Source organism: Neopsephotus bourkii, unplaced genomic scaffold (genome assembly GCF_033783945.1).
Source record: "Neopsephotus bourkii isolate Nb327-2 ecotype Australia unplaced genomic scaffold, CSIRO-AGI_Nbou_v1 NB_845, whole genome shotgun sequence".
Taxonomy (NCBI): Eukaryota; Metazoa; Chordata; class Aves; order Psittaciformes; family Psittacidae; genus Neopsephotus; species Neopsephotus bourkii.
Window position 1 is genome coordinate 769843 of NW_026901341.1, and position 16618 is coordinate 786460.

General features: G+C 37.7%; 1 protein-coding gene across 6 annotated transcripts in view; it reads right to left on the reverse strand.

Annotated features, from left to right (window-relative positions):
* WDPCP (WD repeat containing planar cell polarity effector) overlaps positions 1–16618 on the reverse strand; it is a 158294-nt gene that overhangs the window by 92853 nt on the left and 48823 nt on the right. For all 6 annotated transcript variants that reach the window (XM_061356206.1, XM_061356205.1, XM_061356201.1 and 3 more), the window contains exons 3-7: positions 13246–13330; positions 11550–11594; positions 10529–10579; positions 8025–8095; positions 7717–7776 (exon numbers count right to left, since the gene is read on the reverse strand). In XM_061356206.1, the coding sequence (XP_061212190.1) occupies positions 7717–7776; positions 8025–8095; positions 10529–10579; positions 11550–11594; positions 13246–13306 (288 nt within the window). In that variant the 5' untranslated portion in view covers positions 13307–13330. The remainder of the gene's footprint in view (positions 1–7716; positions 7777–8024; positions 8096–10528; positions 10580–11549; positions 11595–13245; positions 13331–16618) is intronic.

Below are 16618 nucleotides of genomic sequence, written 5' to 3' on the forward strand. Positions count from 1 at the left end.
GTCCTATGAAGACAGGCTAAGAGAGGTGGGGTTGTTCAGCCTGGAGAAGAGAAGGCTCCAGGCAGACCTTAGAGCAGTCTTCCAATACCTAAAGGGGGCCTACAAGAAATCTGGAGAGGGACTTTTTATAGAAGCATCAAGTAACAAGACAAGGGGGAATGGATTTAAACTGAAAGAGGGAAGATTTAGATTAGAAATTGTTCACTTTGAGGGTGATGAGGTGCTGGCATAGGTTGCCCAGAGAAGCTGTGGCTGCCCCATCTCTGGAACTGTTGCAGGACAGGCTGGACGGGGCTTTAAGCAACCTGGTCTACTGAAAGGTGTCCCTGCCAATGGAAGGGAAAGGACCTTAAGGTCCATTCCAACCCAAACCATTCTTTGATTCTATGTTTCTAACTGTAGGCAAACCTTGCTGGACTTAAAATTATCAAGTTGGAACTAAATTGTGATTTTATCTAATCTAACTTCAACATAGGTATAAATTGAAGTTTTGAAAGATTGTAATAAAAGCTACGTGAGTGTAACTGTGTCTAACATTTTTACTAGGACAAAACCTTAAAGGACATCTGACATGACAGGGAATATTGAAATACTGACTATATATATTTATCAAACAAATGCATGATAAGATTTTGGCAGGATAGGAAATTATCATTTGTTCTTATAAAAATAATTTCCTATCACAAGTATTTTTTGTTTCTATTTCAGACACCACTAGAATTTATTTTCAAACTTCCATATATCTAACCTAAATCTCCCCTTTTTAAGTTTGAACCCATTATCCCTTGTCCTACCATTAATCATAACTGTCTGAAGAAGGCAGTTGAAAAAGTGATTATTGAAACCCAAAAGCTGACAAACTATGACACAAGCAATGATTAAGCAAAATTCCATAAATACTCTAGAAAGATCAGTTCTAAATTTCTGAATTAATATAATCCTGCCAGATAAAACACTGCAAGTCCTTCAGTGTTACATGTGAACAAGAGAGCTGGTGCAGTCAGCAAAAAATCTATACAACTCATGTCTTCCACAACACCACTGCTTGTGAATTATGTTCTTCTCTCAGAAGAAGCTAGTGCAATGGTAGGTTGTTTCCATGCTTCCTTTTCTTGCAGGGAAAGAACAAGCTGGAGTTAATCTGGGAGAACAACTGAAGTGAATCAGAAGTCTGTAGTCTCTAGGTTTACCTGACATATATACCATACACCCATGTAAGGAAGAGAGAAGAAACAGAAAAAAATGTGGTTTGATCTGTAGGTGGTCAATGATCTTTAATGACTGTTTCATGGAATGAGCCCACATGCTCGTCCTTCTGCTGACATCTAATGTGCGTCATCCGTATATGCTGTATGGACATATGTTTGCAAACTCTTGGCTTGAGAGCAACAAACAACATTAGGATTATTTAACTCTTAAATGTTTCAATGTGTAAATTCACTTTATGCCTATATGTTCATTTCCTGGTAATAACATAGATCACACCTGTTACAGAGCTAGAATACAGATCTACGGAAACTGCTCCAGTGTCTGATGATGAGACATTTACACAAACATAAAATACTGTGGTAATGGGTGTGCTTTATTTTACATCTACGAAACCAGTCATTAAACCAATGCTATGTATTTTCACTATCTCATAGATCTCTCTCTATGCTATCAGTATGGCATGACAGAATAATATGAAGTCGGTAAAATATATATTTTATATATAATATATAATTTCCATGTGTTTTCTTCTTTCTCCCATTGCACTCCCTCCTTCTTTATTTTTACAATAAAACATTCTTTCCCATTATTCTCCACAATTTTTCCTATAGTAATTTACCATGGCTTGTAATACACCTGTGCTCTACAGGTCTAAGTCCTTCCCTTTAGGAACTGTAGTCTAAATTTAAAAAGTAAATCAGAGACTTTAATATATGGCCATGTAAGGTCAATATTCCTTCCACTTCCCTCTAAAAATCCATTGGATTAGAATAGGGGCTTTTTTAAAAGTAGTTCTTAAAGTTTAAAGTTTACCATGAAGTACAAGCAGGTATTTAAATAAAGCAGGGACATCATTGAGTCACCATCCCTGGAGGTATTAAAAAGACCTGCAGATGTGGCACTGAGGGACATGGTTTAGTGGCATACTTGGTAGTGTTAGCTGAATGGTTGGACTCGATGATCTTAAGGGTCTTTTTCAACCTAAATGATTCTATGATTTTGTATCATCTGTCATCAAAAATATTCTGTAAAAGAGAAAATACATATATGTTCAAATTGAAACATCAATATTTCAATTCTTTACCATCTAGTCTATGCAAAGACTGTTACATAATAAGATTTAGGTGCTATTATACATAAGCTTGCATAGTTAAGCTCGTATTTTGATAGATGGGAGCAGTCCAATCGTAAGCATGAATGAATATAAAGCAAATGGGGAAGACTGCAAGCTTGGCTTGAACACAGATACACAGTGATACAACTCGAAAAAGTACTGCTCAAGGGAATTGCTCATCATTGCTAAGGAATAAATGCAAATGGAAGAGGCATTATTTACATAAAGCACAAAATCAGTCCATCTAACAGATATCCTATTAGGGAAAGAAACTTGCAATAATGAAACACTTCACAAATTTTTCAAACTAAAGTACTGCAATGTGAAAAATAGAAAGCAAAAGAGTCATCTCTACAGCTTTAACAGTCTCAAGGTGTTCCTAAACAAATTATGAAAGCATGATTTCATACCTATTGGAAGAACAGGCATAGCCTTTGAACTTGTATTTGAGTAAAGTGTTTGGGCATCTGGTCATTCTACATGCTGGGATGGAAGGGCCACTTAATTTCTGTGTTATTGAAGCGTTGAATGTGAAGACTTTGATAGAAGGAATTATGTACTTTGTGTGCCAAAAATGGTTATCCAGTGAGCAAGAAACACGTAAGAGGAACAGCAGATACTCAGAGGAAGACTTAGCCCTTCCCCGATAGCAAAGCTCTCCAATACGCATTTGAGTTACCTTTTATTAAGCAAAAGACTTAAATACAGGCTCATGACCAGTGGACTCCAGTAGAACTTAAGCATGTACTTAAGTGGATTCCTTTATCCTTGGAAGCCTTAGCCCTTCACTCCTCATTCATGCAGCTTAGCTGCTTATCAGCCCTTCTACCTAAAAAGATACCTGCAGAGCAAAGCCAGGATTTGCTTCTATCTGATTAAAATTGGAAGAGAATGAAAATATGCCTGTAAAAAATACTGCTGTAAACTGTTTTCCCTTACAGAGCCCAACCAACAAAGGAATATGCAAAAGGAGAAGAGAATTGCAAAGCATTTCTTGTTCAAGCAGGTTCCCAGGGTTTTTCCCCACCTCTTCATTCCAGATTGCTTTCTTAGCCACCCTACCATAATTACTGTTGCATGCCTTATTACAGATGAAGTTATTGTTGTTACACGTTACTGTTTCACAATAATCGATGCATTTGTACTTCTAGCTCCAAATCTCTAAAACCACACATTAATGGTTCTGATCAAAAGCAACTGAAATAATTTAGTATGAGGGCTGTGTTCCTCTTCGTAACTAATGATGGGTACCAGCATCTCATGTATTCCAGCCAGGACGTCTTGATTTTGATATCAGAAGTGTTACTGTGTGTCACCACATATCTTGCTAAATCAGCTTGCTGATGGGCATCGTAGCTGATACAACAAGCCACGTCAGCAAATATTGCTGTGTATCTCAATGCAGAATCCAGTTCTAAGTATGCCAATGATGACAACATAAAACCCATTCACATACATATGTAAATTGCAACACAAATAAAATTTAAGCAAATTAATTTAGCAAAGAATATATAAATCTTTTTCATGAGCAGGTAACAGATATGATTCACAGCTAGTGCTTGGCATTTATACAATAAAATAATTCAGTGTTGGCATGTGTTTTAATTCTACATCGTAATGCAAATGTAGAACTACAATAAGTTGGAAATAAAATCTTTTGGCTAGATCTCATTAATTTTTACTACCTTGCATTGTAAAACCAAACCTGAACCAATGGCATCATTTCATAGTACTGTTTTCATGATTTGGTGGCAAAACTTAAAAGCATTCCAAAGTATTAGAGAAGGAGACCAAGAGGAAGGGAACCAGCCAGAGCTGAGATTAGTAAACTCAAAAATATTGATAAAAATAATTTCTTAGGTTATTACTCCTTAGCAGGGAAAGCCAAGGAGTAAATTGTTTACTTAATTATGAACAATACAGTGGCATCTTATTGTAAAGACTTCTTGTCTCTTTTTTTGTCATGCTTCTTTTGTGGTCTCTTTATTTTCCTTTGACATCAACCAACTGAAGATTACAGGATTATTTCAGGAACTCATCACAGGTCATCAAAGCTGGGAGTCAGGAGTACCAAACAGAAATGGTGTGGGTTCAGATCCGACTGGAACGAGCAGGAATAAAGAAAAGACCTCGGTTCCTTTAGGGCTCAACTAAGCTCTTTTAAATAGGAGAGCAAGCTCCTTGACAAAAATCCCTGTACAGTCTAGGTTATGTTTACATGAACTGGCACATCATCTGTTTCAGAAGCTCTAACTACTACTAGAATGTATACTTAGGACTGCAAAAATAAAGGTCAATAGACTTTTTTTTTTTTTTTGCAATGGGCAAGGAAATAAATGTGAAACTTCTAATGCACTGATCGTATGAAAAAAAAAAAAGTAATAGGAGAAATTCCAATGCATAAAATGAAACATTAAGAAAGGTAGAAAGCTGGGCCAGCATTATAATTGTTCTAGGCAAACTCATATATAAGAGCCAATTTTGAGAAATACATTCATACAATGGACAAGATAATCTGTATGCAAACAGGTTTTCATTGAGGCATATGTATGAAGTGTAATTGATCATTTGCACACAAACGGTTAACATGACAGTACACTGATTTTTAGCAGAGGCATGTTTAAATTTATAGCCTCCAATTTTTGCCTGTGGGCTAGTTAGAAGCTGGAAGTGCTGGAGGAAGCAGTGAGGGATTAGGAAAAGTGATCTGTAGGTCCCAGGAAGGCACACTAGCAGCAGTCCTGTGCTTGTTTTTCACAAAATTTGAAGGAAATCACACTACTTTTTAAATTTATACTCTTTTTATCATTGTATCACCTTTCAGATTTTTTCCCATTTGTTCTGTCTTGCTAAAGGTACAACAGCCGTTGAGTTTTTGGATAGCACATTGTTACTACAAACAAAGGGAACTCTTCCTGGTTCAGCTAAAGATATAGCAGATTCAAATACATAGAAAAATTATTGGAAAATGTGATGGTTGTTGAGTTTTAAATATTTTAATTTTTATAAATTAATTTTAGATTGTATTGGCACTAAAAAACAAAAGAGCTAAAAAAAGCCCAAACGACTATAAATTAAATCATTCACTCAGATATAGCCCAAATCGCTGAAAATTACAAGTCACAGTAATTCCCTACATGCTCTCCATGCTGTTTCTCTGCCATGTTGATTTCTATTACACCTAAAGTTAATGTAAATATGGACTCTTCTTTTTCCACTAGCAGCTGCTCTGCTGCCCATCCAAACTAGCATGTGCTATAAGAGCGATGACATAGATCACACCATTATGTGATAAGCACTTACTGCTTAAACAGTTAACCAGTCTCTTACTTAGAACCAAACAATAAATGTACATCATTTCTACAAGCTTCAGAACATTTGTATCAAAAGGGTCTAGATATTTCTGCAAACTGCTCAAAGACAGATAAGCAGCAGAAAAAACCCCAACCCAAAACTGAGGGAAGACAGCTTTTCTGTTCTAGACTCTCCCAAATTATTCATTTTTCTCTGTTTTATTTTCATTTATTGGAGAGTTTATATTTTGAGGTAGACAGAAAATGGAATAACACAATTGTTTTGGCAGAACATTCTAACCTCTGCTGGAGACATCAATTATCAGCCATTGTTATATAAAAAAACCCATTTTGTTTTACGACTGAGAAACCAAAAGCAGAAGTTAAGAACAGAGAAATGACAAAGATTTTTATCTGTAACTCTGGCTACGTTAGAAGCTATACTATCAGTTTTACTCTGGCTATACGAGCCATCTAAAAACCCCTTAAAATACTCAATTTATCAAGATATCCCCTACACTATTCAATCCAATATAGAGTCAGACCTAATACACTAAGATAAAACCATCCCTCTCTTTTCTTTCCCATCTAGTATAAGAAATAAGCAAAAATGTATTTATCTCCTTCTTGTTGATGTAAGCTTGAAACTATTTAGAGGATGCAAAATGATAAAAAAATGGGGGGGGTTAAACAGAATTGATAATGAATAAAAGGTGTTATACTACAAAGGCAGGATGACAAAATTCTGGTAAAAAGTTCACTGTTCAATATATGAACTGGTAAAAAATGCATGTGGATGCAGATAAGATGGGAGGAGAAGGAAAATGATGGAGAATGCGTGGGAAAGCAAATGAAGAGACAGCAAACTGGGAAGCAGATGAATACACGTGGCTAATTGACTCAGTATTTCTTAACCAAATTCCTTACCTAATCAGAACAATAATAACTGGGGAACTGGGGGGGGGGGGGGGAAGTCATCTAAATTAGCATACAATTAATATTTAAATCAGTTATAGAAGATTAACATTCACAGGTACATACCATGTAATCTGTACATGAATGATACACTTTTACTAGAGATAATATCTGGTAGGCAAATGCTGCTTAGACAATAATATCTTTACTATTGATACGAAAAGACTATTTACTATTTGGCATGTCAGGTATCTAAAAGTTCTGCTGTTCTTAAAGACATTTCTGTAATTTTAGCTGTATAATGCTTGAATATTTAATATTCATTCTGCTGACACACATTTGTGACCACTTGAATTAGAAGAAAAAAAATAATCTGAAAAAGCATAAAAGTTGCAACACAACATTTCTTTTTAGAAGCAGTACTAGTAATATTTACAATTATACCCATGCCAAAGCAGTTTCAAATGTGATGCACATTCCTCATTAACAATGTAAAGTGCAGAAACTTATAAAATACGTACGTTATGTACATATAGAATTACATATGTTTTTAGACCAAGCTCATGGTTTAGCAGCTAAAGCATGTGTTATGTTCAGATCTCCCACCTACCCTACTGTTCTGTGTTAATGAGGATATGGAAAGCCATGGAACTTACATACGGACACTTATATGTTGATCTTACATAGAGAGCTACGTGTGTGCCACATGTCACAGTATCTTTTTTCCATACTTTGTTTAATGATCTAGCTGGCTCACAGTTATAGCTTCCCTCCCGTGTTACACAAGCACAGAGTAAAAAGATTTGCAAAACCATGTAAATAATTAAGATAGAAAAATGGAATATAAGACAGACTGCAGACCTGGCTGTATGTTTTAACTGCTCCCTTAACCTGTGATTTGGAGGTACAGGATGCCTTCATTTTCCCCAAATAATGATCATAATCTCACAGAATCGGGGCCCTTTAATTAATCTTTCTTGTTGATAAACACCAGATTTCTGTTTTGTAGCATCTATTTCATGTTAGAAATCAAAATAACTATAATCTAGATAATAAGAGCCCATGCATTTAAAAAAACCCATGATTTTCTATGTTAGTTAACATTTTAACACTATTGCATCTGTCACTGAATGGCTGCTTGGCTCCACTGACTGAACACTGCAAGAGCTTGTCAAAACATTTTACCTGACAGATATGTTTGTTCTTCCATTTGCTCAGCACACATTGACTGTTTTGCATTAAGTCCTAAAGGACAACAGAAAACAGAGAGAGGAGTTGGCAGTACACACTGTCACTATTGGTTAACATACTTGTGATTTTCGAGTTTATAGGTGAAGCATGTCACAAAGATGCAGCTGTTTTAGAACAGCCTGCCAGACAAAAGCACATTTATCATCACTGGGAGAGTTGGATCTTTATGAAAATTAAAGCTGTTGAAAGAGGTTTGAAAACCAGATAATATGTTGCTGTACTTGAAACTTTCTGAAACATACCTCTACCTCCTTGAGTGTATCCCGCAGTTTATCTGGCCGCTTGTTTTTCAGTATCCAGGGATAATCTCTAGCTGGAAAATAAAATAAAAATAAAATAAAATAAAATAAATAAAATAAAATAATATATATAGGTGACTGTGTACAAATACACATTTCTATAAAATAAAGTTCTTTAAGTTAAGCTTTCTTTTCTGTGGAAACACAAACCTAAGATTTCAAGAAGTTACTGGACATGTAAAACTTACCTATAACTGGGAAAAAATGGCTATGGTTTTAATTGGTTTCTATTGTCAAATGACATCCTTTTGAAAGGCTCTGTTTTAGGGACAGTTAGCATGTTACATCCACACTGACTGTGACTTCACGATAGCATTTGTGTACAAAGCTCTCGGGATGTAGCTTCTTATTCAGCTGCTAAGTTCTTGCAATGAGGAAGCACCCCACATTCAGTATGTTAACTTAGAATCGAAGTTATCAAATCCTAAACAGATCCTACTCTTTCGAATTAGCATTTCATTGTCTAATTCCAAAATGCAGGCACAAACATGTCTTCAAAACATATATGCATGAGTATATGCATATATAGAGGCATTAACGACAGGTAATTGTGAACGCCATAATTTGTATTATGGAGTATAGCTATTTATAGGATTTGTTCTTGAAAATTTGGTCTGAAGAATCTGCCAAGTCAAGCAAACAAGAAACTGCATGACTGCTACAGTCCTTTAACAAATTTATTAATGTTTAGCAAACTATTGTGAAAGCTTCCTCTGGAGCTGCTAGTAATTGGTTTGTTTCATGGCTGAGAATCAGGCTCTAATAACTTGTGAAATTTCATCCTTTAAAAGTAAGCAGTTTTCTGTCCATAAGTATACAATAAAAAACCATGAGAAAGTAGAACACATTGTCTTTCTAAAATCTAGCCTATTTAAAGGAAAACTGATGAAAAGTTTTGAGCTCCAAGCTGTCAGTTTGTATGCCAGCTTCCAGACTGAGTGACTTAACAGTTGTGTTTAAATCTCCCTGCAAAAAGGAGCTTACAATAAGAGTGCTATAGAGTGAAAAAATGAAGGATTTCATATATCAACAAAAGAGCACACCAACATACAACTTCTCTTTGTATTTTACTGGACTGAAGCCAGTGTTGGTGGAACTGTTATGATAATATTAATTAGGCATGTAAGATCACATTTTCAATGGGTGCCTTCATAAATATTGCAATATTTATCCACATATGCAAAATGGGAAATTGCCTGTACAGATACCAACCTATATATACAAATCAGCAGCTGTAAATAAAGTTACCCAGTGTTCCTCTTTAAGAAATGTACCATACAGTGCTTCGTCCCTAGTCACCCTGTATTTACAACATGGTGCAGTAGCTCCTGTTCCTTTTGCATGTCACAAGTATGAAAGATAACAATTGGGGCTTCTGTATAACGGGGTTTATCTGGGCCTGCTTCTCTTTTCACACAGGCAACGCCTGTAAGATAATGCTATGGCACAGCACAAGGGATGTAAATCCATTATGCTCCTCCCTACTTATAACCCTTTCTCAGCTCCCCACCTTTACAGAGCTGTATTGATTCTGACTGACACACAACCCTCCGCAGCAGGTGTAGATTTACCACATGGCTGCGTGCACTTTTATACCCATCCCCAGCGGGGCTTCAACCTGCTCCAAACAAACCTTATGGTGTTGCAAAGAACTTATCCTTCTGGAACACATTTTGCTTTCAAATACACGCACCATACCACGTGAATTTTTATTATGTATGATAAGATGAAATGTTAAGGCAATACTTCCAGCATACATAGTACTTTGTGAAGTCATCTAAAAATCAATTAGGTTTTTTTTGGAGTTGTCATCTAATAATGTTTAAACCTTAATCAATGCTCTTAGCAATAGTAAGCATGCAGGAGTTGCAAAGCTTGAGCTAAAGAAAAGTTGTACTAGTGTAAAAATCTTTAACTGCCACAGTATTGCTGTGTGCGAGCATAAACTGAAATTGCTTTTAACCAGGTAATGCAGGAACTGTGTAAATGTTTCGAAGCTGGAAGCATTCTATGAAGGCAGCTGATTATTAACCTGGAATTTGATTTTGGCCAAAAGGATTTCAGCTATAATTTTCAGGTATGAAGCACTGGGTATTTCAATTCAAGAGCCAATTGAGAAGTGTTTATTGCTCATCTGCTGAGTAAATTTCACAAGGAAAAGTCTGGATTATTTTTGTGATTCCTCTTGACAATGGATTTGAGAACCAACACACACAACCATGCTTAGCGACACAGAAAAAAACGGATTGCAAATACACTAGGAAAGAATTACAACTTTTCAACTGTTACGTGCCGTGTAGCTCTGTGACTGCCTGCCTCAGATGGTATGTGTAGAAAGTTACTCTGAAAACAGGCTGAGGTGATTTTAATGCTTTTCCAGGGGGGGTCACCAATTCAAATTAATGATTTGGTTTTGCTGTAACAACAATCTCAGAAAATCTCCTTACATTCCGCTTGCCTTTGCTTCTCTTCTAAGTAACCATGCTTCATCTGTGATGCTGAGGGATAGAAGGGATGAAAAGATGAATGATAATCCTTACAACTGCTGTCAGCAAATATTAATATTAGGGAGAAGAGTCACACGGTTTGATAAAACGCAGAAATTCACCAAAACGTAAGAGAGCCCTGCTTTTTTTCACCTCGAGAGGCAGATATCTTAAACTCGCAGTGAAAGAAAGGCTTGTACAGCACAGCGGGTGTGCCGGCGGCACCGAGACTGCAGTCCCCGAGCCCCGGCGGCACTACGTCCTGACCGCGGAACTCGGCTCACGGGCCCGGCCGCCGAGAGGGACCTGTAGCTGGAGCCGAACAGACTCTGTGGCCCATCAGGAAGCGTCCTGGATTAACGGGATTAACCAGATGAAGGAAACCGATCGCTCGTCCTGCGCGGCCCCTCCGCTCGCCGGGAAGGGACGTGGGAGCCTGCCTGCAGCCCAGCGCGCTCGCGGCGCCCCCTGCCGGCCACCCAGCAGCGCCGCGGCGGCCCCGGCCCGCACCGCCCCTCACCATGGTGCCGGCTGAAAGGGCTGGATCAGCTATAAAATAGAACATACAGTACAAGAGCCTAGAGTTTAGAATCCCACTGAAGTTTCTAATGGCAGAAAGGTTGCTTTTATGTAAATATTTTCCTTTTTTTTTTTTTCTTCCTGTGGAATAAAAAGTTTCTAAATGCTCTGCCGTAACTTAGAGAAAATCTGTGCTTCCTTACAGTGACAAAATACAGATATATACCGAAATATATCAAGATTTATTGATATATATACCAAAATGCATCAACATACATCTAGATATATATCAAAATACATCAATATATATCAAAGTACATATATATGTATACACAGTTATTTTTATATATATAAATATATTAACAAGAAATTTGAAGTTGCATTTTTCAGAGCAAGCAGTCGGTAACAAAGATTGAACATTCGAAGTTTTGTTTAGTTTTAGTTACAGTTATTTATATTTTACCTGCTTCTTTCTTGTCATAGTACTGGTGAATCCCAATATCTTCATCTATAGAATTGAATGTAAATATATTTAATTATCGATGTGACACTAGAAACAAAACACAACTTAAAATGCAAAGTTCAGCATCTCAGTTTCTGCCAGCTGGAGAAGAGTGTTAGGTGTTAACATAGCAACAGTGTAAAAACTACGGCAATAGTCTGAATACCAGGAGCACTTTCAAGAACCAGCACGCAAGGGCTGAAGGAGAATGTGACAGGTCCTTATGTTTGTTTGGAGCTGTCATTTCCTCCTCATACACTTTGATTCACTTCCAGCTGCCAACATACAAAAGTATTTTTACCACCTTCCTAATGAGCATCTTTTATGATTGTTCACAAAGAAAGGTAAGGATCATGGCGAAAAGTATACCTTAGAATAACTTTAAACGTTTTCTGGTGACTGACACAGCTGAGTTAAAGACAATAGGATTTTCTTAAGATTCATGAACTCATAAAGCTGCTCTTTCAGAGGATCCAATATTCTTAATCTATAGGTATTATTCTCTACCTGGTTCCCATGGTAAAGATATTTGGCTGTTTCAACTACCTTGGTGCAAGCCACACCAGCCAGTTCCCGACTGGTAAACACTTAGGTGTGCCATGGCAAGCTTCACCAAGTAGATCTAAGTATGGCTTTATGCTGCATTGTTTTAAAATAATGGGATGGACACTGTGTCTGTCTTCTAAATTCAGACAGTGATGTACCATGAGACATTCTGTACATGGAGGAATGAAGGAAGGCATTGCAATGGCAGACAGCAGTCCTGCCTTCTGCCTCAGGATGTTAGAATGAGAGAGGAAGCAAGAAAGTCAGAGGTGGAAAACAGGCACAGCAGGCCACAGTATGCCTTTAATTACAATAAATCACAACTATGTATTTATTTAAGCCATCAGGCTTTTCAATAAAAGTTTTTGACTTTTTTTTCATATTGTAACAGAACAATTCTGACACAAATTTGGGATGCCAAGACTTACTGAATCACTATTTGAATAATAACATTCAACTAAACATTTATTCATTATTCAACTGAATTGTCAATAATAATAGAATTATATTTCAAGAAAAATATTATACTCTATAATTGGTATAAAGTGTCATAAATAATAGATTGATATGGTCCACTTACAAACTAGTGGGTTTTTTTTTTAGTATTGTATTTTAGCAATAGCAAGGCAAGATGAATGAAGGTGATTTCTACATGACTAGTAATTAGTCATGTGTCTCCTGGAACAATCAATTAATACGATAAATATACCCTTGTAAGTATAAAATTTCAAGTAATCATAGAAAATACCCAGAACATGCAGTAATTTTTTATGCTCACGCTAAGTATAAATCACAATGCTTCTAAAAATCACGTGACTACAGATCTTCATTCACCTAAATCAGTCATTAAACTGAAGCTTACAGTCAAGTAGCTTCCAAAAAAGGAAAATGCATCCAATTAAATACAATCTTAACATTTTTCACTTCAAAGGATGCTCCAGTTCTATGATAAGATAAGCGAAGTAGCTGATCAAGTTCAAACATCATACATAATTTTCTTTCTTTCTCCTAAGTAGAAAAAACACTTGATTTGGACATTCAGAATTTTATATCAATTTACTATTCCTTAACAAGCTTTGCTGTTTTGTCTTAGTAACAGGTAACAGCTCACCTCTAATATGTAAGTTAGTCTTCAAAGACCACAGAAACATCTCAGTTAGGCAGAAAGACATCTGGTGGCAGATGGAGTCTTAGCACTATCAAAAGAAGGAAAGAAACTGCATGAGCAAATTAATTAGAATTATATAATCATAGAATCATAGAATAGTTAGGGTTGGAAAGGACCTTAAGATCATCCAGCTCCAACCCCCCTGCCATGGGCAGGGACACCTCACACTAAACCATCTCACCCAAGGCTTTGTCCAACCTGACCTTGAACACTGCCAGGGAGGGAACATTCAGAACTTCCCTGGGCAACCCATTCCAGTGCCTCACTACCCTAACAGGAAAGAATGTCTTCCTTATATCCAATCTAAACTTCCCCTGTTTAAGTTTGAACCCGTTACCCCTTGTCCTATCACTACAATCCCTAATGAAGAGTCCAACCCCAGCATCCCTAGAGGCCCCCTTCAGATACTGGAAGGCTGCTATGAGGTCTCCACACAGCCTTCTCTTCTCTAGGCTGAACAGCCCCAACTTTCTCAGCCAATCTTTATACGGGAGGTGCTACAGTCCCCTTATCATCCTCGTGGCCCTCCTCTGGACTTGTTCCAACAGTCCCATGTCCTTTTTATGTTGAGGACACCAGAACTGCACACAATACTCCAAGTGAGGTCTCACAAGAGCAGAGCAGAGGGGCAGGATCACCTCCTTTGACCTGCTGGTCACGCTCCTTTTGATGCAGCCCAGGATACGATTGGCTTTCTGGGCTGCAAGTGCACACTGAAGCCGGCTCATGTTCATTTTCTTATCAACCAGCACCCCCAAGTCCTTCTCCGCAGGGCTGCCCTGAATCTCTTCTCTGCCCAGCCTGTAGCTGTGCCTGGGATTGCTCCAACTCAGGTGTAGGACCTTGCACTTGGCATGGTTAAACTTCATGAGGTTGGCATCAGCCCACCTCACAAGCGTGTCAAGGTCCCTCTGGATGGCATTCCTTCCCTCCAGCATATCAACTGAACCATACAGATTGGTGCCATCGGCAAACGTGCTGAGGGCGCACTCAATCCCACTGTCCATGTCAGCGACGAAGATATTAAACAAGACCGGTCCCAACACTGATCCCTGAGGGACACCCTTTATCGCCAATGAAACTGCAAGTACTTTGGAAAAATAATACTAGAAGAACCTAGCAGTGGTGATATTTTATTATATGTAAGTTGTAGGTTTTGACTGCTATAAACCGAATAATGCATGAGAAAAAATAGGGTATGAAATGTAGATACGTCTATATACATCATACAGAGAGACAAATCAACATTAGTTTAAATTTACAGCTGCTCTCACTAAAGTAAATAACTTTGTCCTTGATACTTCTTATACACACGTGATCTCTTTTTACTGTATGGCTATTACCTTGGCATATGCTAAAGTGAAGACACTGCTTAAAGATCTGGCTAGACAGGAAAATTTGACTTTCAAGCCAAATTTTTTAAACACTGTACATCAGGAAGGGTCAACATAGTGAAGAAACAGTTTTGAACATGATGTTTATCCTTAGTGCCATGGTTTACTGGTGGATTTGGCAGTGCTGGGGTAACAGTTGGACTTGAAAATCTGAAGGTCTTTTCCAACCTAGTTGATTCTATGATTCTATTATCCTATATATGTGGACATCAGTTACACTGCTAAATATAAAAAGTGATGTCTTTCTAAATAAAAAAGAGCATTTACATTAAATCAATTAAAACTGACAAAATAACAGCTGTGAAGCACATAAAATACATGAATTCTAATGTTAGGTACATTGACTGCAGTTATAAACTGTTTGCTGAGGTTTTCTGAACAATCCACCTAAATATTCCAAATAGAGGATGTGTTGTCCAGAGGAGCATTGGGAATCTTCTGAGACCCAGTAACTAAGACTTCCTTGAGTAATATCCTGAAGTGCTGTAGTTGAAAATGCGCCATCAGACCAACTACTTACACTTCTTCCAAGAATCCACTGAAAGCTGGACTCAGAAGGGGAGTTTACACAGATACAGCACACTCAAGAACCACTGTCGGTATAGAACTGTATTTGAAGTTTTTTCCTTTTTGAAGTGGACTCTTCATTTCCTTTCCATTAGTGCCACACAGATAATGAATCCACTACAAGCTCACTCCAGAACTCCAACCACATTGAGTATCAGGCATTTACCTCAAGAGGGCTTTGATGAGAAATATGGGCAAGAATCTCAGGTAGCATCAAGGAAGTGATCATAGTTCCAGCAGACCTGAGACCTTGAGGTATTATCACTCAAGCTAATCTGCATGTTTTGATGCACTGCCTAATCCACTGAAACAGCACCAAGTGGAAACAGAATTTTCTTAACACTGATCCCCAAAAGTACAAAAAAATCTAAATCCTATGGTTTTATCAAAAAGAGGGGAAAAAAAAAAGCTCATAACACAGTCTAGTAAAAGGAATATACTTTCATCTTGGGTGAGAATGAGTTTGGGAAAAGAACGCAAAGACATTTGTAGCATGGTGGTCTGTTGAACATGGGAACCTTTTCTGGTGTAAATATGGATGAGGGCAGCCCCTCATTTTCCATTTGTATTACAGTAACAGGAGATTGTACGTTATAATATTCTTACTTGTTTTCTCTGTTTTTACTTTCTTACTTTAGCAAGTGAAACAAAAACTTGCATTCCCCAGTGTCCATAGATCCTAGAAAAGAATCTCTCACTAATACAAAGACAACAAATTCGGTGAGCATTTCAAAATCTTATCATGGTTTGATTGAAACAAAACCCTCAAGCCCTTGATCGGCAGATGATCAGTTCAGCTGGAGAGAAGGCACATCTGCCCAGAGGACAAGGTGTGGTGGTGCCCACCAAAGCTGCTCTACCACTCCCCTCCTCAGCGGGACAAGGGAGAGAAAATACAGTGAAAGGCTCATGGGTTGAGATTAAGGACAGGGAGAGATCATTCAGAAATTATCATCACAGGCAGAACAGAATCATGTTGGAGAAATCAGCTTAATTTATTACCAATCACATCACAGTAGGATAATGAGAAATAAAACCAAATCTTACTAACAAGTTCCCCCCACCCCTCCTTTCTTCCTGGGTTTAACTTCACTCCCAGTTCTCTGCCTCCTCCACCCTCAATGCAGAGGGACAGGGAATGGGAGTTGTGGTAAATTCATCATACATTGTTTCTGCTGCCCCTTCCTCCTCAGGGGGAGGACTTCTCACTCTTCCCCTGCTCCACTATGAGGTCTCTCCCATGGGAGACAGTCCTCCATGAACCAAAACATGGTCCATTCTAATCTGATCTATGTTCTAATCTGAAATACGTTCTGATTGGTTATAGTCTACAGGAAAGAAATGGAAAAAAAAAA